At 34.0% G+C, this 27,651-nt stretch overlaps 1 protein-coding gene across 1 annotated transcript; it reads left to right on the forward strand.

The window, feature by feature from the left end:
• Positions 1 to 122: 122 nt before the first annotated feature.
• Positions 123 to 27,402, forward strand: LOC145259774 (J domain-containing protein-like). The gene is made up of 5 exons (XM_080117522.1): positions 123 to 518; positions 16,019 to 16,097; positions 20,708 to 20,847; positions 23,421 to 23,487; positions 27,123 to 27,402. The coding sequence occupies exons 1-5, from the start codon at positions 432 to 434 to the stop codon at positions 27,197 to 27,199; spliced, it is 450 nt and encodes a 149-aa protein (XP_079973648.1). The 5' UTR covers positions 123 to 431; the 3' UTR covers positions 27,200 to 27,402.
• Positions 27,403 to 27,651: the final 249 nt, after the last annotated feature.

Raw genomic sequence — 27,651 nt, forward strand, 5'->3', positions numbered from 1 at the left:
TTGAACAATTTTTATTTTAATTTTGATTTTATTTTGTATTTTAAATATTAAAAACCATTTTATTTTTATCTTTTATTTGAATTAGTTTATAACAAAATCCGAAAATATGGCAAGTTTAAAATACCCATTTCATCTAGTTAATGTTTTCAAAACATTTTACGTTTAGCTGAATTCTTTGGTGATATTGTAATTTTTAAGCTATTAATTTTATTTACTTTTCTGGCTTCTTCTCAAGATATAATTTTTGAATCTTTATTTGATCAGTAGAGTTTATGAACGAAATTAGTTCTTATTTTTTATGTATTCGTATACTAATATATATATTTATATATTATTCTGTAAGTGAATCCACACTTTCTGTGTGGACCGAGCCAGAACAAGTAGGTTTCGAATTAAAAAGAATCTTTTAAGAAAATTTCAAAACATTGAATATGGCAAATATCGACGCGATTTTCGACTATGAAAACGACCCGAATGACAATTATTATTCACTTCTTGGCTGCACTCAACTTTCCACAGTAAGTATCAGGGAGAGTAAAACCTCTGCTTTTTGCAATTAGGAAAAGCGGGATTTCGGTTTTTGTAATTCAAAGACGGTAATTAATTCGCTTTGTTTTTTATTTATTTTATTTTTTTGTTTGTTTTTTTTTCTACAAAGGAGTCACCACTTATCAAGGCCCAGAGTACAGTGGTCAAAGGGAACATTTCAGTCATCGTTAGTAGTGGAAATTTGGTAAATTGGATTACTTAAGAATTTTTTCACGTTGGACTTGAAGACAATCATATTGTAGTCAATTGGAAAGTAGGAAAACGGAACAGAGTTCCACAGACGTGCAGTTCTAAGAAAAAAGCTTTGTTCATGGAATCTACGTTTAGGTACAGATGTCTCTTCTGTGGTATCAGAAAAAGTTACGGTACTCACCTTCCTGCAACTTCTGGTGGAGATGCTTGAAACTAGGAAGTGAGTGCCTTGGCCTTGCTAGTGACTAATTTTATTTGTAATCAGCATCACGTGGCACTTGTCTGCTATAAAAGAGACTTAGTGCACACGTGTTTGTTGGGTGTTACTGTTTTCTTTATTTTTTTCTTCTCTTCTTCCCTTTTACAGCTCAATCGTTATTTTTGCATTTTGCCACAAGCGTTGCAAGCACCTTGGCGTTTCCACAGCCCTGAATAAGGTGAGGCTGTCCGGCTATTGGATACCTCAAGGCAGACAGGCTGTAAAAAAGGTCTTATTTGGATGTGCCCTGTGCCGGAAATTTAACACCTTCTCCTACCTAAGGATGACGGATTTACCCAAGCATCGGGTTAATATGATAAAACCCTTCCTACATACCAGAGTAGATTATACGGGTCATCTGTGGGTCCTGAATGGTGGAGAAAGGACGAAAATGTATATCCTTGTATTCACTTGTTTGGAAGTGAGGGCAGTACATTTGGAACTGATTGAAGACATGACGATCCACTCATTTTTGATGGCGTTTATCCGATTTACTAACATTTATGGCATGCCATCACACGTATACAGTGACAATGCCAAGTCCTTTGTTGCAGGATGTGATATAATTCACGATGTATTCTCATCCAGTGAATTTAAGGAGTTTGAGTGATTGTGTAATTCAGCACATTAAGATACCTTTACACTCACCCTGGTATGGAAGCGTTTGAGAACGATTAATTAAGACCATAAAATCTTGTGTGTATAAATTGATTGGCCATGCCAGCTACTCTTATTTCAATCTGTTGACCATCCTCTCTGATGTTCAGAATGCTGTCAATGATCGACCATTGACCTATAGGAGCTCAACAGATCCAAGCTTGGAGATCATAACTCCGAATCATTTTTTGCACCCAACCGTCAACCCAAGGATAATATTGAGACTGAACAATTGGAGCATCTATCAAGTCGAACCTCCTTCCAAAAGACAGCTACTGGACTCCTTGACTACAAGAGACAAAGCATTAAAAACGTTTAAAAGGATCTGGTACGAAGACTATTTATTGAGCCTAAGGGAACATGCCCAAAAGCAACCAAAGGGAAATGTATCTGGAGTCAAGATTGAGAGATTGTAATAATTAAGATACCCAATAAAACTCGACCATTTTGGGCCTTGGGTAGAGTCCCACATCTTTACCCAGGAGATGATGGATTGGTTAGATCTGCTCAAATCAAGCGAGGAGATGGATCCTTGCAGGTCCATTCTCTGAAACACCTCCATCCTTTGGAATTGTCGATTGAGGATCCTGTTGAGTGTCCTAGTTTGCTACTACAAAATCCAGATGACTCTGTCGATTCTGATGACCATTCGTCCTTTCATCCTGATGATCTTCCAGCAGAAGATAATTGTCGCATTTGGATCTGTGCTGGTTGTGACCAACCAGATGATGGTAGTGCCATGGTCTGTTGTGATCAGTGTGATAACTGGTATCATTTTTATTGTGTGGGTATATATCAACCTCCACCAATCGAGGAAGGATGGTATTGTCAGGATTGCCTGAACCGGAGAGACGACTAATGAGTCAACCCTCTCAAGCCTGGTCATGATGATTAATAATTTTTTTTTTCCTTTATTTTATTTATTGTTATTATTATTTTTTAATTTTTATTTTTCTTTCCTTTTTTTTTTTTTCTTTCCTTTTTTTTTTTTCTTTCCTTTTTTTTTTCTTTCCTTTTTTTTTTCTTTCCTTTTTTTTTTTTTTTTTTGGAGAGTATCAGAAAAAATTACGGTACTCACCTTCCTGCAGCTTCTGGTGGAGATGCTTGAAACTAGGAAGTGAGTGCCTTGCTAGTGATTAATTTATTTGTAATCAGCATCACGTGGCACTTGTCTGCTATAAAAGAGACTTAGTGCACACGTGTTTGTTGGGTGTTTTTTTTTTTTTTCTCTTCTTCCCTTTTACAGCTCAAGCGTTATTTTTGCATTTTCCTATCAAGATCCTTCCGGATCTACTATTACTATTATTCCCCGAAACTACCGGACCTTCTCTACCTGGAAATGTTCATTTTGACAGATTTCAAATACTTTATGGAGCTTATGCACTTTTGTTACTGCGCTATTTTTTTAATAGTATTTTCAAGTTAAATTAAAGTTTTACGATATTTTCTTTAGTACTAGTGCAGAGAGTGATCCGGACGTAAATAATAACGTTATTATTTAAAAAGCCATTCTTAACATGAGGAGGGTGTTTTGTACCTATTCTATACTTCAACCTTACAATTGAATAAAAAAAAATATATCATAAAACTTTAATTAAACTTGGAAATACGATTTAAAAAATAGCGCGGATCACTCTCTGCACTAGCACCTTTTCTTTTTATTAAATTGTTAAGTGAAAGTAGAGAATGATTAGAAAACACCCTCCCTCCCTAAGAATGGCTTTCTAAATAATGTTATTATTTCAACACGATAACAAAAGTGCATAAGTACCCAATTTATGATTGGAAGGGAAGGTAGGTAGAAGATTTTTGATTCATCAAAAAAATTACTTCCTGCTCCCTTCCCTCATATGTCCACTTGCTCTTGTTAACAGCCAGATTTTTTTGTTTATTTCTTGGACTAAACATATTCATGCTTCAAACTTTTATCACAAACAAAATATTTTGAGCATCCTTTTTTAGCGACAGACAAAGTGGTGGTGGGTTGTAAGGTTTGCACGGAGTCTCTCTTTAAAATTCTACCAAAAATCAGGTAATTATCTAATTAATATAAATTTTTCACTGATTATTATGTGAAGAATGAACTTTATAAAGGTATAATATTTTTCCATAATCGATATATATGTAATATATATAGCCTACATAAACTGGCCTTTTTCATTTGTGGTCACTCGTACCTTTAAAATAAAAAGTCAGAACTGAACATATTCTTCCTGTATGGAGGGGGGGGGGTAGGAAAAAAATGCTTCTTTTCAAATCATGAGATTGAAAATCCGAATTTTGAATGCATTTTTTGTGTTTTGAAGTGTGAAAGTGTAACATGTTACATATGAGAGCGTTGGAAAGTATTCGCAGCAGCGACGGATGGCGGTTTGCAAAGTGATCACCAACAGCAGTAGTCAAAAATGTCCGTATGCAAATTAGGAAGTGTGCAAGAGAAGAAAAAGGAAAAATAAAGAGAAAAAGGACATTTCGGGGGAGAAATAAAGTTGATGTTGAAGAAAATGGACGTGTAAAGTTGAAAGTGAGAAATGGCTGGCTATGGCCAGCATGAGGTCGGAGAAGAAAAGTGTACCTCAAGCGAAATAGTCGATGGCAAGAGACTTTTAATTGGTGTCAAGACAGAAGAAAAAATATTATAAAAACGTTTTGTAAAACAAAAATAAGATTTAAATATTTTTTAAAGGTTTTTGAATCAACTAAACTAACCTTTTTATGTTTAAATAAGATATAGGATGATTTGTTAAGAATATGCAAAAATATTGAAATATAATTATTTGAATTTCAAATAATCTCATTTTTGTTACTAGTATGGATGACCGTGGCATGGAGGACTATAAGATATTTCAAAGTATGGAAACATAAATGTGTCTAAATATTTATTTAAGCATTTCTATGAATTTTAAAATTTTAATGTAACCAAACAAGTAAATACTTTTTTGTTTTAATAATTGAATTAAATTATAATTCAAAATGCCATTTATGGTAAAATACCTTTTATATTATGTTATTCTTAGTTTTATACCTTTTTTTGTATTCATTGTTGGCCACCTTACATTACGCTAACTCACGTAAACAACAAAACTCTATTTTGGACAACTTACATAGTTCATGTAATACACTCTGCTGTTCCTTCCAACTTTAATTAAATTCGAAAAAACTATTTAAAAAAACGTTGATCAATAAGTGCACGAGCACCAAATTTTTCTGTATATAAAATTTTTATTGCTCAAATACCTCATTGCATATCTATAATAGTGAGAATGTGCGTGTGGAGATACTTCTCAACCTATATACTCAAAAATATTTTGATCTACAGACTTGAAAATTTGGTATATAGGGTATTCAGACATGTGGGAAACTTTTTAATGTTTTCATCCAGAAAAAAAGAGCTACTAAGGGGTCAAAATTGAAAAATCAATACCTGGGGGGGGGGAGGATCAGATTTTTGTCTGTTTTCAACTGTTTCACGAATGTGCATGCATAAATCGTTCACATGACAGATTCCTTATGTTAAGAATAAGTAGGTTTGAAAACACGTTTAAAGATTGTGTCAAGCTAGCCTACTGATTATCGTATTTGACTCATTGTCTTTAGATTTTGATTTCGATTTCAGCTTGAGTATTTTTTTTTTTTTTCTTACTAGTTAACGGTTTAGAAAAATGTTCGCATGGACATGTCTCGGTTTCTGTATTAATTAAAATATAATATTTATGTGTATTTTATGACTGAGCAACACTGGGTGGCCTGCTAGTTTTATATAAATATGAGTTTTAAGTAGGATAGTCATGGTATAAATTTTTATGATGAATGGAGTGAAAGATTGTCAAGTATAATTGAGATATGTTGATGAATGACGGTCATAAATTAAATCCTCTAAGTTAGAATAATCTGCAGCAGTTTTTTGGGTTTTTTTTTTTTTTTTAAATTTTTTACATTTGTTTTGACTCTTAGCATTTTCCAAGTCTTTCAGCAATCTACATGTATGCTTTTTTTTTTTTTTTTTTTTTTGAGGGGGGGGGGGCCCACTGAACAAGGCCCGAAGACCACTCGAGGATAAGAGTTAATAAATGTAAGGTGGTAGTTTAGTAATCGTTAATAGTGTAAATTAAGGAGAATTTAATCGTTTATAGGGACAGCACAACAAGAACTAAACTCATGGTAGAATCAACAGCAAATCTAGCGACAGCTTTTAACATGTTGGAATTTGTTGGACGACTTTTAGAAATTAACTTCAATATTAACTTACCTCTGACCAGGTCTTTATTTATCCTTCTTACTCTCAAGTGCATCCTTATAACTTACTTCCATGTTTTCTGTAGCCTTCTCCTGTGAACTGAACCTGCTACCTCAATTGTCCTATGTCTATTAACTCAAGAACTTTCATTCTTTCAACATGACTATACCACCAAAGTCTGTTCTGCACACATCTATTTTTTTTTTTAATACTTTTGCTTACCTCAAACAAGGCATATTACACTTTGGACATAAGGGGCTATTATTTGGGATCATATTTACAGGGAACTATTTAATAAGATGAGTGAGATGTTGATTTACATTATATCGAAAATCCTGCGTGTTGGTACAGTCAGGGAAGCATGGAGGAATTTTAAAGTCTAGCAATACATGGAAAAAACTACAGTAGAAGGCTTTTTGGTATCTATAGATCTTTACAGTGAAGGGGTTGGATTTTGTTGCTTGTCGGATTAGTCAAATATTTATGTTGAGAGAAAAGTGCTACGAGTTCATCAAAGCACATTCCATTAAAATACTTGTAAAACAGGCACAGGAATGCAACATTGCAGTGATTGGACAGAGGTTTGAGATTGGTTGATAGGTATTAGATTGGAAATTCATGTCCAAAAACAATGCCCTTTCTCCGTCAGTGGTATCCAATTCTATCAAGGGCTGTTATGTTTTAATTTTTTTTTTTTTTTTTTTTTTTTCACATGCAACATGTTGGAACAACTGCAAAGCATCTCTCTTCGATGTTTTCTTTCTGAAGTGTCTTTAATTGATTTATCCTTCATCAGTGGTATCCAGACTAATCGGTCTTCGTTCTGTTTTTCCCTCCGACATGTTGAGACAGCTGCGAAAAATTTCTTTTCAATGTTTTCTTTTTGAAGTTGCTTTAATAGATGCATGCTTTCTTGCCCCATGATGTTTAGTAATGAGTATATTCAACTTACAATATTCATCCTGTTCGTAGCGCCATGTAAAGTGGGAGAATATGTCCTTTCACTTTGTTGTTAAGATGTACACAAAAAACCGATGGCTGCCTCCATCTCTCTTTTTTTTTTTTATATTTTTATATATATATATATATAATTTTTTTTTTTTTTTACATGGAGGCCCAGAAGCCACTCGGCGACAAGGGTTATTGTGTGTACAGTAATCAATGAGATAGTATCGTAGTAATAGTTAGTATTAGATTTGATAAAGTGTCATTACTTAAGGGGGCGGTTCATCAGGAATTTGCTTGTGTTGGACTTGAAGACATCTAAGTTGAAGTCTGGAGTGAAACAGGCAAGCGGCAGAGAGTTCCATAGGCGTGCAGTTCTAAGAAAGAAGCTTTGTTCTTGGAATCTACGTTTTGATTTAGGGACGGATGAAATGTGGGAAAAATTGACAGTGGTTTCAACTAGTCGGATGTTTTTCGTGAAAGATTGGCGAGGGGGGACCAGAGAATGGAGCTCAGATGAGCACTTGCCATGGAAATAACGATAAAACAGACAGGCTCGCAACGTCTCTTCTGTGGGAGAGAGGTTGCAGGGAAGAGAAAAGGGCATCCCCCACCAAGCCACAAAGTCTATTTTGTACTCTGTCAAGGCAGGATAGGCTGTTTTTAGCAGCTCCTGCCCAGATGTGGCAGCAGTACTCCATCCTTGGACGTACTTGGCTTTTATATAGATAGAGAATTGCATCGTTAGTGAGATATCTTCTGGAGCAGTAGAAGGATCCCACCATTTTCCCAGTAACCTTGGCCACAGACTTGATATATGTGTTCCATTTCAGATCAGGAGTAAAGGTCAAACCCAGAAGCTTATCAAAACATGGGGCCTCCCCTAGATGAGAGCCATCCATTTCAGTTGATGCCAGATGGAGATCAGAGCGTTTATGATGTAATGATTGGAGCTTGGTCTTAGATGCATTAAAGGTAACAAGCCACCTCTTCCTCCCCACTGTATCACACGCTCAAGATCTAAGGAGAGAGAATCAGAGAACATTGTCATTTACGGCCTTTGATGTGTTGCCATAGATAGTTGTGTCATCAACATAGATGTCGACGAATGATTTTAGTATGTGTTTTGGGAGATCATTGATGTAGATCAGGAAAAGAGTTGGGCCCAGGATGGACCCCTGAGGGACTCCAGCATTAATACTGTGGGCCTCTGATTTTTGCCCATCAACCACTACTCTTATGAGCCTATCAGAGAGAAATGATTTAATGATTGAGAAAACATTTCCAGTTATATCATAGCTGGAAATCTTGTGAAGTAGGCCTTTATGCCATACCTTATCGAAGGCCTTTGATATGTCAAGAGCAATTGCCCTAGAAATTAAGCCTTTTTCAAGAGATCCGCTAATCCTATGAGATATAACTGTTAGCACGTCTGCTGTAGATCTAACGGAACGGAAACCATATTGCGTGTCACTAAGAAGGTTATTTCTGCTGAGGTGGTTGACTACTCTTCTATTTAATATGGATTCCACCAACTTATGACACACAGGAGACTCAATGGTCTGTACTGAGAGGGAGATGACTTATCACCTGAATTTTTAAATACAGGGCATACTGATGTTTTCCAGGGTGTTGGAAAGCACTTCTCCTTAAGGCAATGCTTAAACAGTTTGGTAAGTATGGGGGCAAGTTCTGGTTGTAGCTTTTTTAACACTATAATTGGAATTCCGTCAGGACCAGTTGCTTTACTGGAATCAAGGTTCTTGATTAGCTTGGCGACCTCATGCACAGATATTTGTATGTTACCTAGCGTGTTGTGTGTTATAGGAGGAAATACGGGGAGTTGATGGCTTTTGTCGCATAGGGTAGAATTTGCTGCAAATTCATGGCAAATAGTTTGGCCTTGTCGGATGCTGGCGAGATGACCTCTGGTCCATTGATAATGGTTGGGATCGAACACACGCTTCTGTTCAGGATCCTATTTGCTATTTGCCAGAACTGGTGGGAACCAAGCCGCTGCTTAGCTACTTTGGATTTAACGGATTGAGCATATAGCTCTCTTGCATTTTTTATTACTCTTTTACAGTGGTTGCTGGCAATCCTGAAAGCACCTTTAGTCTCAGTGCATCTATTACATTGGTAGCTATGGAAAAAGTGATTTCTGTGCGCAATGGCAGCAGCACATTCAGGGGAGAACCCTGGCTGGCTGTTAGGTTTTGTTGGGATTTTTTGGATGGTATGAATTGGCCTATGCCTACAAGTAACCATTCGGTCAGGTCTGATACTATAGAGGACACATCCTTTTTAAACATGGAATGGAGAGGTAGATCAGATATAAATGTACGGAAGCTATCCCAGTCAGCCATAGAGTATCGATATACAGTATGGTGGAGAGGTACGTCTGTAGACTCATTATATTTCATTTTTATCTTAACTGATACAACTGAGTGGTTGGAGGATCCCAGAGGAGATAGAACGGAACATGAGCATAGCTCAGGGGAAGTGGAGAGAAAGAGGTCTAGAAGGCTTGCATACTGACCGGTAGTATCGGGCACACGGGTGGGCTCGCGAACAATCTGAGTGAGGTCATAGGCAATGGCAAAATCATTACAGAACCTCCCCTCATCATCAGTCTTATTTGAGTGGGTCAGCCATTCCACATTATGAACATTGAAGTCACCGCAAATGTGAATGTTAGCCAAGGGATGAGCAGACAGGATGTGGTCAATTTTCTCCGATATACTCTTAAAGATAGTAACTCCGCTGTCGTGGGGGGCGATAGAGGGCAAATATAAATGCGGTGGTGTAAGCAAATGCAACCCGGAAGCACATATAAGGTAAATTAGGGTCTTCTCTGGAGATATCTCTGCCACACGGGAAGCCATCTTTAATGTAGGCACATATTCCATGCCCATGGCGATCTTGGGGATCAGATTTAGATGTTAAGTTAGAGTATCCTTTAATTATGAACTCATCTAGGGAGGTGGTCGGCCCTATTCCAGTTTCGCTTAGAAAGAATATGTCCGGTTTCATCTCCTGTAATTGTGTTTCAACCTCTGGAAGGTTGGAACATAGACCCCTGACGTTGGAGAAGGAGACATGGTAGTAGGGGTCTACATTGGAGGATAGGGTTCTAGGTTTATTCGTGTTTTTTTGAAATATTTCATGTTGAGGATTTTGGGATTTGTGGAACAGATCAGCATACTAGGTTAGAGCAGAACAGAGAGGGAAAGTAAGTAAGAAAAGATGGGAATTTTTTTTTTTTTTTTTTGTAGCACATAAGGTAAAGCCGTAACCCACTAGTATGGCATCGAGAGGCCCCACCAGAGACTATTGCATGGTCTAGAATCCATTCACCAAATGGCAATACAGCAGCCCCAGTACTTTGCACCTGCTGATAGGACAGCCACCTTAGTGGTTAATCCAAGGTTCCGGTCCCTGACTATCAGGCAGTTAACGTCAGCCCAGATGAAAACGTTTACCTCCAGCACCCTTACTAGTGACATGGGCGCAAGGATAGACAAAGAAAATTTCCGGCATCTCAGACTACTGTTCACGAAGTACTACCAACCTGGGAAGCAGCTTTTTCTTCACCCTTTGTTAGAAGCATCACTTATTGGAAATGAGGACTGAGGGACAAAAAAGGAGAAGCGAGAATTACTGGATCTGCTGATAACACATCCACTGCATTATCTACTCTCCATTAAAAAAAAAAAAAAAGGTAACAGGTACTTATTAATATCTACGCAGTATAAGTCCTTTGCCCCATTCCCAGTTTAGGATAGTACTTGAAGATAGTTTCCCCTCCCATGTTAATCCGTGGAAGTTTTTTTTTTTTTTTTTTTGCTTTAGATACCTCGAGGTCGAACCTTTGAGCTTCACCTTATAATTAAGTTCCAATAATGGAAATTGTGAAGTCGGCTTATGTTTAGGGGGGGGGGACCCTGTTTTCCCGGAAAATCCGTTCTGTTATTCTTTTACTCATATCATGTTTAATGCTTGTGCAAAAATTCCAAGGCATAGTTATTGAGAAAAGTGTGGACAGACGATTGGACAAGGGTGGATTTACAGGTTTACCCTCCTTTTGTCGGGAGACCAAGAAAAATCAAAATAGTGAAATTGTTTTTTGCTGTAATATAATTAGCCACTGAAATTACAAAGCAACCCTGTAAAAAATTAAAAGTCCATAATAGATGTACAGGAACCTCAAAACTAATAGTTATGAGACAACCTCCTAATCCACTGGGCTACACTGCTTATTACAAAATCACGTTGAAAATTCTTGTGGTTAAACGAATTCAGAGGACGGTGCTTGAGGCGCAGTTGCTGAAATCGTTTAGAAAGAAAAGATTTTATGCGACTCCCATTTGATATAAAACTATTTCAATACAAAATTATTGACCTTTTTTCCAATTTTTACATATTTGTCTGAGAGATTGATCTTTCTAACGATGCCAAGTTGGTGCCTGTACGATACACATGACAAAAGTTTTTAGCATTCATACAAACACGCAAAAAACAACTTTCCTTTGTATAATAGACTAGCCTGAGTGCCCGGTGGTAGGCAGGCAGGCTCGAACCCATACTGCAAAGTAGGAAAAGAACTTAAAAAAAAAAACGTGATGTGCTTGCTGTTGCGTCCATCGCCAAACCAGAAGTGACATAGGTTTAAATTAAGGCTAGATCATTGAAAAAATGGGATGACTTTCGAAAATATCGGTGAAAAAAGCGACCGCTTCCTAGAGAAAAATGCCCAGTGAAATGAATTAATGTTTTTGGCCAATTTTTCGATATTTGTTGTCCGAAGGGTCGAGCTTCAAAACGATACCAATTTTGTGAAAATCTGTCGTCTCTGTCGAAAGTTTTAGGCAAACATGCAAACATACATACATACATTTAAACAGACAGGCGAGATTTATATAATAGAAGATTCACAATTATTTGTGACTTTGATAAAAAAAAAAAAAAAAAACATTAAATCTCCTCCGGCAATATCTTCTATGTCCAATCTTAATGAGTTAATAACATAATTAGAACTCGGATGCTTTATAAGATGGTAGTTCAAATTAGTCAATTAATGTTTGACCTTCAATAAATACTAGGTTCAGGTAAATATTGACTTGTTCGCATGCAATGCTACCATTTGCATCTTTTTTTTTTTTTTTTACTTTTTATTTGTTACAAAAGAGAATTTGCTTTTAAAATAATTTGGGTTAAAAGGAAAAAAAAAAGGCTGATTTAACAACCCTGCAAAAACCTGGTATGTAAACAATGTGTGATGAAACAAAGTCTTGCCGTGAATTATACTAGACTACTAGACTACCCGTGACCCGTTGGGTCAGTATGTTATATTAGCTATGGAATTCATGTATGACACTTGTGATGTAAAGGAAATAGTTATTTTGGACATAACAGAAACATTTCTATGAAAGTATATTAAAATGAACAAAGAATATAGATTTCTATGAGTTGTTCTGTTTATTATAATTGATTATTTTTTATTTTTTTTAAATTTACAGTTACTGAATTATAAGTGGTTGGCCATACTTAAAGGTAAATGTGCACTGAACAGATACCATAATACTTATTATAGTTAAATTCAAATTTTGATATATCTGCTTTTTTTTTTTTTTTTACATCGTTCATTTCTGTATTACGTTTAAGTTATTTTAAATCCCACTCTTCCCATGTTAAATAATTTCGAAATAATAACGTTAATATTTCAGCGTGCCAATTGTTCTTTTGTTTTTTTCGCGTTTAAATTATCCAAATAAACAATTGTTAATACTGTCTATTTTTTTTTATTTTTTTTTTTTACATTGTTCATTTCTGTATTACATTTAAGTTATTTTAAACCCAACTCTTCCCATCTTAAATAATAATTTCGAAATAATAACGTAATAATTTCAGTGCGCAGGTTATGATGCGCAACCGGATGCCATAAACCGGAAACTGGGTTACATACATCGTTACAAGGTCATTTGAGTTTTATAATTAAATAGATAATTTATTATTATTTAAATTTCTTATTATTAATAATTTATTATTAACAACTTTTTTTTTTTTTTATAAATAACTAGTAGGCTCCCCGGCATTGCCAGGTCATAAAATATGCTTAAATATATTTTGATTAATGCAGATTTTATATTTATTATTATATTATATTGAACCCAGTATGCAGTAATGATTTAAAAATTAAAAAAAAAAAAAAAAAGACTTGTGCACCACAACTGAGAATTGAAACCAAAACGTATAGCTTACGATTTATTTTTTCTTTTGATGTTAATTACCGAGCTATGAAGACATGTTTGCTGCAAGGCTAAAAATTAAAACACAAACCATTATGTTACGCATGCATGTTCGTAATGCTGTCGTTCGACCTTCACCTGGAAAATTATTTCTTTAATTTCCACACTTAGCTATATATATATATATATATATATATATATATATCTCGGGAGATAACTGCCTTGTTAATTTCTATTAGAGGGGAGGGATCACTGCCTGATTAATTACTGTTATCAGGGGAGAGAACCGCCTTGTTAATTCCTGTTATAACGGGTAGATAACTGCAATGTTAATTCCTGTTATCAGAGGAGGTGACTGCCTTATTAATTCCTGTTATCAGGTGAGGGAGTTAACTGCCTGGTTAATTCCTGTTATAGAGGGGAGATGACTGTTAAATCATGTTATCTGGTGAGATCACCACCTTGTTAATTCCTGTTATCAGGGAAGATGACTTCCCCATTAATTCCTGTTATCAGGGGAGATGACTGCCTTATTAATTCCTGTTATCAGAGGACATGACTGCCTTGTTAATTCCTGTTATCAGGTGAGGGAGATGACTGTTTGTTAATTCCTGTTATCGGGTGAGGGAGATGACTGTTTGTTAATTCCTCTTATCGGGAGAGAGGGATCACCGTCTGGTTAATTCCTGTTATCGAGGGGAGATCAGTTCCTGGTTAATTCCTGTTATCAGGGGAGATGACTGCCTTGTTAAATCTTGTTATCGGGTAAGATCACCACCTTGTTAATTCTTTTTATCAGGGGAGATGACTGCTTTGTTAATTCCTTTTATCAGGGGAAATCACTTCCTGGTTAATTCCTGTTATGACCTTCTTACCTATACAGGTCGCTGTTTTGAAATTATAGAAAGAGAAAAAGACTTCATTCTTGATTGAAAGTTAAAATTGAATACAACAGAGAGAAAAAGGAATATTTTTTTATTTTCCAAATGATGCCATATACTTTGTATAGTTTCTTGATTGTTCCATACTGAAATTTGGCCCTGTCAGTGGGGCATTAGAATACGCCGACTACCCCCCTGCAGAGGGTAAAAGTCCCTCAATGGGGGTCCTGGATATGACCTTAAACTATATCCAGTGGTTAGGCCCCAGCTTGTGGGCTTTGGGGAGTGTGGAGCCACCCTTTAATTACCATTGCTCCCAGGTCCACTCTGACCCGGAGTGGTAGTACCTGTTAGGGTCCCAACTATAGGTTAAATAGAAAACGACGTGAAAACAACAAATATATTCTATTAAAAAAATTTTTCTTCAAAATCTTTGGATTCGGCATTAAATAACCCGAAAAGAGTTGATATGCCGTAAAACAAAAACAACCAACCAACCATACTGAAATTTAGGCAAATATGTACACTGACCCAAAAGCAGTTGATTTTTCAGAGGTTTTAATTGTGATTTTTGGATTTATTATGCAAATAAAAACTTGTCTACTAATCTTTAACGTTCTTGATAATCTAGAACTTATTTTCTGTACAAAAAATGTTATTTTCTAATGACACGATTTTGACTTGACATGAAATTACCCAGCAATTTATCAGAGGTGGAGTGAGTGGGCATATGGTTAAAAAAAAGTGTTAAACTGAAAGAATTTCATAATTTCAACAAACTTTAGTAAATTTATTGATTAACATGCTCATCTAAATCACTCCTTATCTGCCTAAAAGAGATTCTCCTTAAAAATTTGGCAGAAAAAAAAATGAAAAAAAAATTGTTAAATATAGAGTGGAGGATCAGTTTCATATATAAACTTAACATAAAGTTCATTTTGAAGTAAAGCTAACATTAGGGCAATTACCTAATATATTTTTACCACAAACCCATTTCTTGCCTTTGTATTTATACATTTTTCTTTGACGTCCAACTGTAAAGGTCATAAAACCTCAAAAAATATGAATCCTCCTAAAAAAAAATACACACTAGCAAAAGAAAAAAATTGTTTGTCATAAAATGCTAGAATGGTCTACATGAAATTGTAGATGCAAAACCAACGTCAAACTCTAAATTCTAAAATAATTTTGTTCTTGATTTTCCTTTCCAGCATGTTTTGCAGGGTATTCACATATAATCACCTGAAATGAGTTGAATCTCAATTTTTTTTTTTGGGGGGGGGGGGGCACATAATTGCTTTAAAATATATCCTCTTCCATTCCCCCCCCCCCAAAAAAAATGAATGCAGTTGTTTAGCTTCCATGGTATAAAAAGGAGTTAACAACCCTAACACACTAGACTGGCTCAGAAATAGGGGATCACTTTATATTAAATTTATGTACAAAACTGATCGCCTTACTCCAAAGTTTCTTTTATTTATTTATTTATTTTTTTTTTTTTTTTTTCTCAGTTCCACTAAGTTTTTCAGGATTTTTACATGTAAGTGCCTTTAAAAAAAGTGGAATTTTTATTTTGGGAGAGGGGGATGAAATGTTTAGCAAAAGAAATTAATCTAAAATTATATCAAAATATGTATCTTTTTTTTTTCATAATTTGGACAGATCTGTAGAGGGATCATCTAAACTTTTGTTTTCATTTGTCAATGAGAATAGTGAAAATCAACCTTGTAAACATTAAACAATAAATTTATTCAGATGATTAAAGAGTTTATTTTTCACAAAATGTAAAACTGCAAAAAAAAAAGTACTGGTACAGTTTTTGAATCAGACCAAACCAACCTCTACTGGCATTACCTCTAAAAAAATCTACATGACAACAAACTGGTATCAAAATCCAAAAAAGACGTCATTTCTACATAAAAGCATAATGAGACGTTTAAAGCAAGAAAATCATCATATATTAGTTTTTATGGAAGATTATTTTTCGATAAAAATAAAAAATTCTGAAAAATAAACTTTCCATTTTTTAAAACTTTTTCTTCTTTTGCAGGTTGAACAAATTATAACTGAATATAAAGTCAGAGCTTTGTTGTATCATCCCGACAAGAATCCTAACGATGCTCAATCAGGTTTTTTTAATCATTTTTGTAGTTATTTCTAATTTCGTTTTGATTTGAAATATAAGTGAAAGAGAAAAATTATGTCATAAAGTAGAAAGCATACGGATTAACAGTATTTTCATCTTTTGGTTACTTTGCAGTAACATCTAAAGTTGATTTTAGATACGATTATTAAGTGAGGTAATAAAATTATTGGTAACATAAGTTGAGAAAGAGACTGGCCTTACTTTAAGAACATATCAGAAAAAAATATTGCACATACAAGTATTTATTCCATAGACAGCATTCAATCTGACTCTAAAGTAATACTCTGTTAATCACACTGAATAACCTACCTCATTTATGACGTTTGTAAATTTTTAAGATGAGGATTGGTTATCTGTATTATTTGGATTCATCGGACTAATGTTCTCATCTTGAGTGTCATTTTCACAATGTTTCAGTCGATGTAACCTCCGACCTTCTTCAGGTTTATCTTGTTGGAATGTTTTTGTCGAACTCAGGGGATTTGGACAGAATTTCGAATGGAACCCTTCACAAGAGTAGCATGCTCTTGTTCCATTAGCCATGACTGGATAGATGTCCTAAGTAATTCGCAATTGTATTTTTTGGTCACCCACACTGAGAATTGAACCTTCAACCTTCAGGAGAATATCCTTTTTACAATTGATTTTTCCAAGTACTCTAACTACTTCAACACCTGAAGAAGGTTGCAAATTACATCAACCGAACCATTGTGAAAATTACATTCCAGATGAGAACAGTAGTCCGATGAATCCAATTAATACAGATAACCAATCCTCATTTTAAAAATTTACCAACATCATAAATGAGGTAGGTTATTCAGTATGATTAATAGAGTATTACTTTAAAGTCAGATTGAATGCTTTCTATGGACTAAATACTTGTATGTGCGACATTTTTTTCTGATATGTTTTTAAAGTAAGACCAGTCTTTTTTCAACTCTTGTTACCAATAATTTTCTTCCTAGTAAAAAATATTTGATTCTCATTTGTCAGTTATTTTGGTAAATCTTTTTAGCATTTTGTTAAAAACAATAAAATGTAATTAGATTTGTTGCAAAGAAATACATTGATCAGCTCAGAATTATTTTCATCAAAATCTCATTTTTAAAAATGGGATGTAACTCTGTATTCATCTATATAGAGTTATTTCCCTTTGATTAGAACAGTAAAATATTTTGGACAAAAAATTGAATAGTTTAAACAAAACAAAAGCAAAACAAATTATTAGTAAAGAAATACTACCAAGCAATACCGTGTGAGTTCAACTAGTAAGAAATAGTTTGAGTTTGATTCAAGTTGATGCTATAATGTTAGCAGATGTACACTTGATGAAAGGGCCTGATATATAAAAGGAACCCGTTGTTAATGAAATTGGGTACTTATGCACTTATTGAACCATGCTGAAATAATAACATTATTTAGAAAGCCATTATTAACATTGGGAGGGGGGGTTGTAACTATTCTGTACATAAAAATTTAATAAAAAAAGATGTCGTAAAACTTTTATTTAACTTGAAAATCCTATTTAAAAATAGCATTATTTAATAAGTGCACATGCACCGGAAATTGGAAATTCAAAAAGCAAATTATATGAAATATAATTACAGTTTAAATCGTCATTTTTAACTATTTCATGAATATCCAAGTTTGTTGAGAAACGAATCCAGATAATGTATTCACTTTTGCCCACCACGAAACACAAATGATGACATTCGGAAATTTTTGCAATTCCCCTGAATTAGTATAATTTACATTATCCGAACTACTATTATCATCTTGGTTGTTATTTTAATAATATTTCAGCAGATGTAATCTCTGACCTTCTTCAGGTGCATCTTTTTGAACTCTGGAATTTTTATGTTGAACTCGAAGAATCTGTTATTAATTTGGAACTGAACCTTTTATTTTATCCACATGGGTGGATTGTTCTTGTTCTATCAGCCATGACTGGATAGAAGTGTTGATTTTTATGTTATTCTGTAGTGAGGATTAAACCTTCAACCTTTAGAAGACTCATTTAGAACCGATTGATACTTAACGACTTTATTGCATCAGCCGTTTTGAGTTTGACATAAAGATTCTTAAGTTTGAAAAGATGTATCTTAAGAAGGTGGCTGTTATGCTTTACTTCAGTAATTTATAAAAATGAAACTGGAAAGAAATAAAAATCCAGGTCGGCATTTTTTTATTTATTACAAAACGTTTTTATTACTGTTACTTTCGGCACCATTTAAAAAAAGTCTTTCGCTGCCACGTGTCCATTTTAGCCTGAAATACGTTTCTCCTTCTCCCAATCACATGCCGGCCACAATCAACCCATTTCTCGCCTTTGTATTTACACATCCATTTTCTTTGCTGTCGTCTTTCTTTCTCTAACCTCATGCCAACCATAGTCACTTGCGACTTTACATGTTCATTTTCTTCAACGTCCACTTTCTTTTCTTCCCCAAACACATGTTGCATTTTTTTCCTTTTTTCTTCTCGCGCACACTTCCTAATTTGCATATGTGTATTTTTCGGCTACTGCTGCTGCTAATCTCTTTGCAAGCCAGTCATCTTTTGCAGCTGCTGATATTTTTCCACGCACTCATATGCACTATGTTACATATGTTGTCAAATTATTGTGAAGATAACGACCAAGCTTAGAATACAAATAATCCAATTTATCATCCTCATCATCCCAGCAGCATCTTTTCAAATTGATTAACTTCTCATTATGGAAATTATTTTTTTTATCCACATTGTTATGTTCTAACAACGTTTCAGCTGATGTAACCTCGCAATATTCTTTAGATGCAGTTTTTGAACTTAGGAATATTTGGATCATTCAGACTACCATTCTCATCTTGATTTTTATATACACAACGTTTAGCCTGATGTATCCCCCGACCTTATTCAGGTGCATCTTTGTCAAACTTTGGAAACTTTTATTTAATCAACAGGAGTTGATTGTTAGCATTCTATCAGTCATGACTAAGTAGAAATGTTAATTATTGTTATTCTTAGTTATTATCGCCAATAGTGAGGATTGAACCTTCAACCTCAAGGAGACTGTTACTTAAAATTAATTATTCATCAACGCTTTTAACCATTAGACCATTTGTTCGATTCTGATATGAATTTTAAGAGCCTTGGGCTTAATCTTTTCTAAATGTCTAGTAAATAGCTGATGCAATGAGAAAAATCTACACTGGATTAAATGAAGGGTTTTGTTTAAAATTTTGTACAGGCCTCCAAGTTCGAAAAGATGCACCTGAAGAAGGTCAGAGACATCGACTGAAAATTATGTGGAAATAACAACCAGGATGAAAATAGTAGTCCAAAAATAATCCAAATTATCAATCCTTGTCACAAAAATTCCAAAACGATAATTTTGTGTAAAAATAGTTATTTATATGTTAATGAAGTTGACGTTATTATTTAATCTATTTTATTCAAGCTGAGTTAATCAACGTTTGTTTCTTTAAAACTTTTTTTTTCTATTTTTTTAATTATACAAAATACATGTTAAATACATGATTTTGGTATTAAATCGTGTTTTCTTTCTTTTTTTTAATCCATTTTAGACATTCTAATTATTCTAATTAACTCTAATTTACAATTTATTCAGTAAGTCAACTTACTAAGTTTCTGTTTATTTCCCTCGCTCTCACTTGTATGTTATTTGAAACTCCCTGCTTTTTTTTTGATACAGTGTCTATAACTCTTGCTCCCATTACTCTTTCATTCATTAACAAGCTAAGGTAATAAAACCATAAAATAGAAAATCGAAATAGTCATAAACTTTAGGCAGTATCACCATGGTACCTGGAGAGAGAGAACAGAAAGACTAATTTTGTAGTTTATCTTTTTACTAGCCTGGGTACCCAGCGTTGCCCGGGTGTTTGGAGGTGTGTGTTAAGCAAAAAAAAAAAAAAAAAAAAGTGGTAGTAGGTAGGCAGGCTCGAACCTGTACTGTGAAGGAGGAAAAGAATGTAAAAAAAAAGTGACGTCTTTGCCGTTGCGTCCATTGCCAAACAAGAAGTGCCAAAGGTTTAAATTAAGGCTAGTCAATCGAAAAGAGGTGATGACTTTCGAAAATATTGGCGAAAAAAAGCAAGGCGCATCTGTAGAAAAGTGGCCAGTTGAGGATGAAGAAATGAAATGATTGTTTTTAACTAATTTTTCGATATTTGTCATCCAAAGGGTCGAGCTTCAAAATGATACCAATCTCAAAAAAATCCTCTGATGTAAGTTTTAGGCAGACATTCATACATACATGCATACATTTAAACAGACAGGTGAGATTTATATTATAGATGTTTTAAATTTAACTGGCTATATGCCAACTGACTCGATCACAAATCAAATAATCTAACTCAAGTTGAATAGATAACTCAATATGTCACTTTATTTTTCGATTCATATATTGTAAAAGATAAATATAGATTGCAAACTTTTTAATTGGAAAAATATTTTGAGAGCAAATCAATTATGTTTTGCTTATGTTTGGGAAGGCATAGCTTTTGCATGACAACAGATTTGTCAGCATAATAGTGGTGTTCAGCATACATTTCATTCAACAAAAAATGTGTCTAACGATTTCTTTTGTAGCAAAGAAGTTTGCCAAATTACAGGTTGCCAAAGACATTTTAACATGTGAAGAATCGCGGATGAAATATGATAAATGGTTAAATGCTGGTCTTCATATGCCATTTGAAGTGTGGAATTCACATAATAGTCACATACATTCCGTAAGTAATTTTATAATCTATTTTCTTTTGTGCTTATCCTATGCATTAAGGTGCACTTTAGATTTATTTCTCCACAATACATGATCAAATGCTTATCTTCTAAGTTGTTTCCCAGATGACTTGAGGCCATATGTCCAATCCCACCGCGCTGTATGTGTCCCAATCTTCTGTCCATACAATATTTTATAATGTGACCATTCTGCCTACAGCGGAAACATTTCACTTTGGAATGCAGGTTTTGAAGATTTTTAAGTCACTGGACCAACTTAGTAGATATTATAAGATGCTCCCTAAGTTTTGTTTCATTCTTGATGATGGTCCGTGTGCTTTCAAATAACTGTTCAATCAGCAACACCTTTATGCTTATGGGTGCCTTCAGGAATTGCTTTACTTGAACTGAGAGCCAGCCGCAGATGCATATATAAAAATCTGTTGAGGTAACACTCCAAATAGAACAGCCAACTTCTTCAATGCCGCAAAAACATCTACCGTCTCGCTTACCGATAGTTTCCGAGACATAAACTGTCTGTATGCTGTGCAAGGATCCACTGCAAAAGCACTGTACAGCACAGCCAGCATCAGCTCAACATTGACTTTAATTCTCGCTTAGCTGGTGATAAACATCCAGAGTGCCTCTCGTTAGTCTTGATCTATTTGACTCCATGCAAGTGTCAGGTTAACTCCATTCTCTCGGCCTAGTCGACCAGAGATGTGGATTCATCAAACTCTGAGATGAGTTTCAAGTCACACTTTACATCTGCCATTATGTCTTGAATTAACAGCATGGCAACGTTCTAAAATAGCTTGTTGTAGATAAAAATGAAAACACTCGCGCAAAAAAAGTAAAAAATCTGACTCTGAAATTGTATTAACATAACAGCAATAATTTGTTATTTGCATGAAATAAAATTTATTACATAAACACAAACAAAAAAAAAACATGTGAGTTCTCCAAGTTAAGGAGAATTTCGCTTTTTTTTTTTAATAAAAAAACAGATTTCTGCTTAAATCACAAGAGCCTCTTCAGATGAATGAGTTCTCTGCTTTGTTTTTAAATAAGAAATGGCTGATTTCTACCTAATTACTAGATCCTTTTTATTTTTTTTGTTGGTATTTGGATTTTCTTTCTTTTTTCTATCACTTTATTATTCTTTTTTTTTCTTCTCTTCTTCCTTATCTTGTCTTCCTTTTCCATCTTAATATAGTTCTGAAAACTAAAAATTTTAATTTTGCTGTTATGATGGGGATATAAGGGGGGTTAGATGACTTCCGTCTGCTTTTCCCTTACATGGTCACTTAGATTGGTCCCGACAAAGGAGGGATTGAATCTAGTAATTCACTCCCATTCATCCATTTGTACTTTTCTCAATAACCATTCATTGAAATTTTTTTTTTAAATCTTGCACAAATATTAATCATGGTGAAAGTAAATTTGTGCCAGAATGGATTTTCTAGGATAACTTTGGTTGCCCTTTGGGTCATTATAGGAGTAAAATTGCTTCAAAATCATTCATCCGTTTGTTTGCTCACACTTTTCTCAATAACCGCTCCTTGAATTTCTTTTTAAATCTTGCATGAACATTAGTCATGGTGACAGTAAATTTTTGCCAGAACAGATTTTATGGGATAACTCTGGTTGCCCCCTAGGGGGCATTATAGGGATAAAATTGCCCCCAAATTGTTCATTTGTTCACACTTTTCTCAATAACCATGCCTTGGATTTTTAAAAATTTTGCACGAACATTAGTCATGATGGAAGTAAATTTTTCACTCGTGGAGAGGGGCCCTGCATGCTCGGCTTGCTTTTAGTTGAAACTGATTGGAGTTATTAAGGAAAAAGGTGTTGTCTTCCTTCAGTCTTGATACCCACTGTAAGGTTGCTTGCACATGAAATTTAATGCAGGCATGGTGATCATTTTGATTGTCGAGAAGATTTTATAGAAGAAAAAGTTTAAAGTAAAAAGTGTTATGAAAATTAAATGGGTTAGTTTCTGAATTTTTGAGATAAAGATTGAAAATTTGTATTATTTGGACTACTGTTCTCATTTTGAGTTTTATTGTCACTGCGGTTTAGTTGATGTAACCTTCAGGTGTGTCTTGTCGAAAGTACAAAGTAAAATTCAGTTGTAAAGTTACACTTTTCTAGAGGTTGAATGTTCAAGCCTTAGTGCAGGTAATACTAAGAATACAATTGCGAATTACTTAAAACTTTCATCTGATCATGGCTGACAGAATGAAAGCATAACCCCCCCTCCATGATTAATTAAAGGGTTCCTTTTAAAATTCTATGCAAATTCCCAGGTTTGACAAATATTCCAGAGTTCAACAGATGCACATGAAGAAGGTTGGAGGTTACATCAACCAAAACCTTGAATATGACAACTAAGATGAGAACAGTAGTCAGAATAATTCAAATAATTCAAATTAGGGTTAGAGAATTTCATTCTAAAGCATTTGATATTTTTTAGGTTTACGAGTTATTGAGTTTTAATGATGCAAATCATTTTAATGATTTAGAGAATTTTTATTATTTTGTATTGTTTTAAAATAAAATTGTTACTTCAATCTTTCAGTCGTTGCACTGGGCCAACCCCAAACCAAAATCAATGATTGAGTCAACTCAACCCAACAAAACCAAAGGTAACAATTTCATTATTTTTACTCTTGTTCACATTAAAAAAAAAGAATAAGCGAATTAATAACCCTGTTTAAACTTTTTTAAAAAATCGGAAAAAAACAAAAATAAAACAGGGAACGGACGTAAAACTTTAAAACAATCGGATAAACAAAAACCCCCCCAAAAAAAAAGGAAAGAAAAAAAAAAGCGAAAAGAAAAAAAAAAAAAACAGCGAAAAGCGAAAAAAAAAATGGTATAAAATAACCTCATTTCAATATAAAATGTTTAAAACTCGAGAAAAATGTATATCTGATAACTGGGATTGAACCTAAAATCTTTAGATAACGACGCTGTCACTTAACACGTCGCGCTATAGACGTGTGGATGAAAGAAGGTCAGTTTTTATAACATTTAAAATGAATTCAATGTACGTCTTTTGTGCGTAATGATGCATGCGTAAAGCCATTTTGTCAAGAAGATACCATTTTTTTCACCCCTCCTTGTAAAAAAGAGAGCTGTTAAGGATGAAGGAATGAATGTTTTTGCCCAATTTTTCGATCTTTGTCGTTCAAGATGTGGAGCTTCAAAATGATACCGAACTCGTGAAAATCCGTCGCCTCTGTCGAAAGTTTTTGCGAGACATACAAACACACACACATTTTCACTTTTATATATAGAGATTACATTTGACCCAATATAGTAATGATTTAAAAAGTTTAAAAAAAAAAAAAAAAAAAAAATTACTTGTATGCCACCACCGAGAATCGAAATCAAAACGTTTAGCTTATGATTTACTTTTTCCTTGGACGTTAATGCCTGAGCTATGAAGACATGTTTGCTGCGAGGCTAAAAATTAAAACATGAACCAATAGCTATTATGTTATGCATGCATATTCATAATGCCGTCATTCGACCTACACCTAGTAAATTCCATTTCTTTCATTTTCACCCTTTTGCACAGATTTTCCCCTGCATGAATATAATCTAATTATCTTCATGAATATAATTACACATAACAGTTAACTAAAGATGATCATCCCCTAAGAAACCCAAAAAACTAATAGGGAATTAATTAAAATGAATGCTTAAAAAGATATGCAACTTAGCTAGATCTTTTGCAGATGAATGAAATTCCATGACCTATATGTAAGAAAGTTGTATTTTCTTTTTAAATAAATAGAAAAAAGGATATATGAATATCAATACACAAAAAATCAAATTTATAAAAGTGTATATATTAGTGCTGGGACGATTAATCAGAATCAGGAATCTGAAAAATTGACAAATTTGGAAGTATCAGAATCGGTATTGGAATAAAAAAAATTGGTGCCTATTTTCCGATGCCAAATCGATTCTTTTAATTGTCTTTTCTTATTTGATTATATTTTCTGATAATAACAATAAAATAATATTTATTGATTTTAAAATACCAGTAAAGGTAAAATCTATACATCATCCTCTACGCGTGTAATTTTTCACGTTCATGAAAATATCTGCATATAACATGTGCTTCTTACAGAAATCGGGAAAATAACAATTTATAGTTAAATATTTAGAGATTTATGAAGAATCAGAATCGGTAATTGTATTGGAATCGTCCCATCACTAGTATATATATGCATACACACGCACACATATATATCAGTGAGGTGTGGCTATCAAGTTTTATTTTATTTCAATTATTACAGCTATCTATGTTGTGTCAATTGATACGACATCAGCTGATTTTTATGGGAGCCCAAGTGAAATGACTAGCAAACAAAAATGGGATTATTTCATCAATTCTCCAAGCAATGTGGAATAGGATTGAGATGATTTTGTCATACAATATATTTCTAAAATAGCCATTGAATAAAATTTTGTAAAGTTATTTAATTTTTTTTCTTTTTTTACAATTAGATCACCACCATATCAAAGCCAAGTTCCGCTTAAGAATAAGGGTTAATAGAAAAAGAATGCTTATCAACCAAAATTGATTGATACAATAAAAACTAAGTTTCAGTAGTGATAAGATGGTTCAAGCATTTGGCTTGAATGTGACTGTTGTAGTCTAGAGAAGTAGTCCTAGGATATTGTGTTCAACAAATGGGAAACTGTTGAAACTTCATCTGATGCTAGGTACATGGAGGAAGAAGGAAAAGTGTTTTTCAATTAATAGATCTTGCTGTTAATGTCGTACAAGGAAAAATCAGATTGGAATGCAGTCAAACGTCTTCCATGAAAATAACGAGAGACTAGCAACGTCTCATCTGTGAGGAAGGAGCCATAGAATTGAAGAGATCACCTCTCACTAGATTACAAATTCTATTTAGGCAACAAAGTGTTTTGAGTCTTGTCTCTATATGGCAGTAGTACTCCATCTTGATGTATCTGATTCTTATACTGATAGAGGATTGCATCAGAAGTCTGATACTTTTCTTGAGCGATAGAATGATCCAAACATTTTTTCCAGTGACCTTAGCAAAAGATTTTATGTTTTCCATTTTAGATCTGGAGTAAAAGTCAAGGAGAGACATTCATTTTTACTAGGGAAAAATAAAGATCCAGCTATTATTGGTAATGAAAGGAGAGAAGGCTTTAGAATTTTTTGTTTTCCATTATTGCAGCACGTGCTCCAGATCAGAAGAGAATATGAAGACGAGTGCTTGTTCAAGCTGTTGCCATAGATATCAACAAATGACATGGAAGATCATTAATGAAAATTACGAAGGAGGTTCGATGGCTAGGAATGTATCCTTGAGGCACACCGGTATTGATAGCATGTGTATAAATAGCTACTTTTCTCAACCTATCACAGAAACAATTCGTGAAGACATTACCCAAGATTCCATAGCAGACAAGTTTGAGAGCAACCCTTTATGCCAGACTATTAAAGGTTTTGATATGTTGAGAGCTATTGCTCTAAACAAAGTCCCCAGCAGAAGATTCGCTGAGCCTATGTAATGTTAAAGGTAGCCATTAACCTTGTAAGATGAAATTTGTAGTGCTTATCACTAAATATATTTATGACGACTTGTGAAAAATTTCCCCCACTCTTTATCTGTGCCTAAATCAAAACGTGGATTCCATAAACAAAGCTTCTTTCTTAGAACTGCACGCCTGTGGAACTGTTCCGTCTGCCTGCTTCCCACCTGACTACAACTTGGTCCAACGTAAACAAATTCCTAATGAACCGCCCCCCTTAAGTAAACACTTCATCAAATCTCCACACTAACATACTCTACTTGCAATAACCCTTATCCCTGAGTGGCTTCCGGGCCTTGATAAGTAGTAACCACTGTGTAAAAAAAAAAAAAAAAAATTTTTTCTGATGAGATGAACCAAATTAATTCTAAAAATTAAAAAATAATTATTACTTCGGTCTTCCCCAGATTAAAAACTGACCTTGTATCTGTCCTCGTGTGGAAGCAAGTAAATATATATTAATATAATTTTTCAAATTCAGTTTTAACAGATAAATCAACTTCTGACTTATTTTATTTGATTAAGAAGCTTTTAATTTCAATGTTCATATACTGTATTTAAAGATGAATTTTGTTGATTTGTGTACATGGTTGAATCTGAGGATAATCTGATTTAAGCATTTTATACCCAGCAATTAATATTTCATTTAAAGATATTAAATTAAAAAGAATTTTAAAATTATCTTTTATTTCAGATTTTTCAAGCCTGAATGTGACAACACCCCAAAATACATCCAGCTTATTACAGAAATTCAGAAATTATGAAATTTGAAAAGCTACAAAGGTCATCTTTTGTTATAAAATGTGGAATTCGTATATTTTAACCAAGAATATTAGAAATGTTCATTTTTAGTTAATGTCATCAAAGTCCGTTTCAAACATATTTTTTGAAAAATCGTTATAGCTTTATGAAAAAATTTTTTCCCTTTTTATATTGTTTCTTTATTGTTAATAAAAATTTTATGCCAGTTACAATTTTGTTGTTTGTTTATCTCTGATACAAGGTCAAAATTAGAGAGCAAGCCATCCTCAAAAATGAACGCAACTTTTCTGGGCTGATTTTATGTTTTTGCCATATTGTTATATTCTGAAATATGTTAACATTCAGTTTAACATCTTTTTTTCAAGATTTTAGAAACTAACCCGTCTCTGGCCAGGTCTTTTTTTTTTTTTTTTTTTTTTTTTTTTTGCATGTCCATTATTATTTCCTCCCCTGCCACTTCA

Source organism: Euprymna scolopes, chromosome 35, assembly GCF_053919585.1.
Source record: "Euprymna scolopes isolate OS-2025 chromosome 35, ASM5391958v1, whole genome shotgun sequence".
NCBI classification, from domain to species: domain Eukaryota; kingdom Metazoa; phylum Mollusca; class Cephalopoda; order Sepiida; family Sepiolidae; genus Euprymna; species Euprymna scolopes.

Bases quoted from the DNA above. Each gene is read 5' to 3' on its own strand.
- LOC145259774 (XM_080117522.1), top strand. From the start codon at position 432: ATGGCAAATATCGACGCGATTTTCGACTATGAAAACGACCCGAATGAC. The intron at 519-16,018 runs GTAAGTATCAGG...CTTCTTTTGCAG, and splicing joins GCTGCACTCAACTTTCCACA to GTTGAACAAATTATAACTGA. The intron at 23,488-27,122 runs GTAACAATTTCA...CTTTTATTTCAG, and splicing joins TCAACCCAACAAAACCAAAG to ATTTTTCAAGCCTGAATGTG.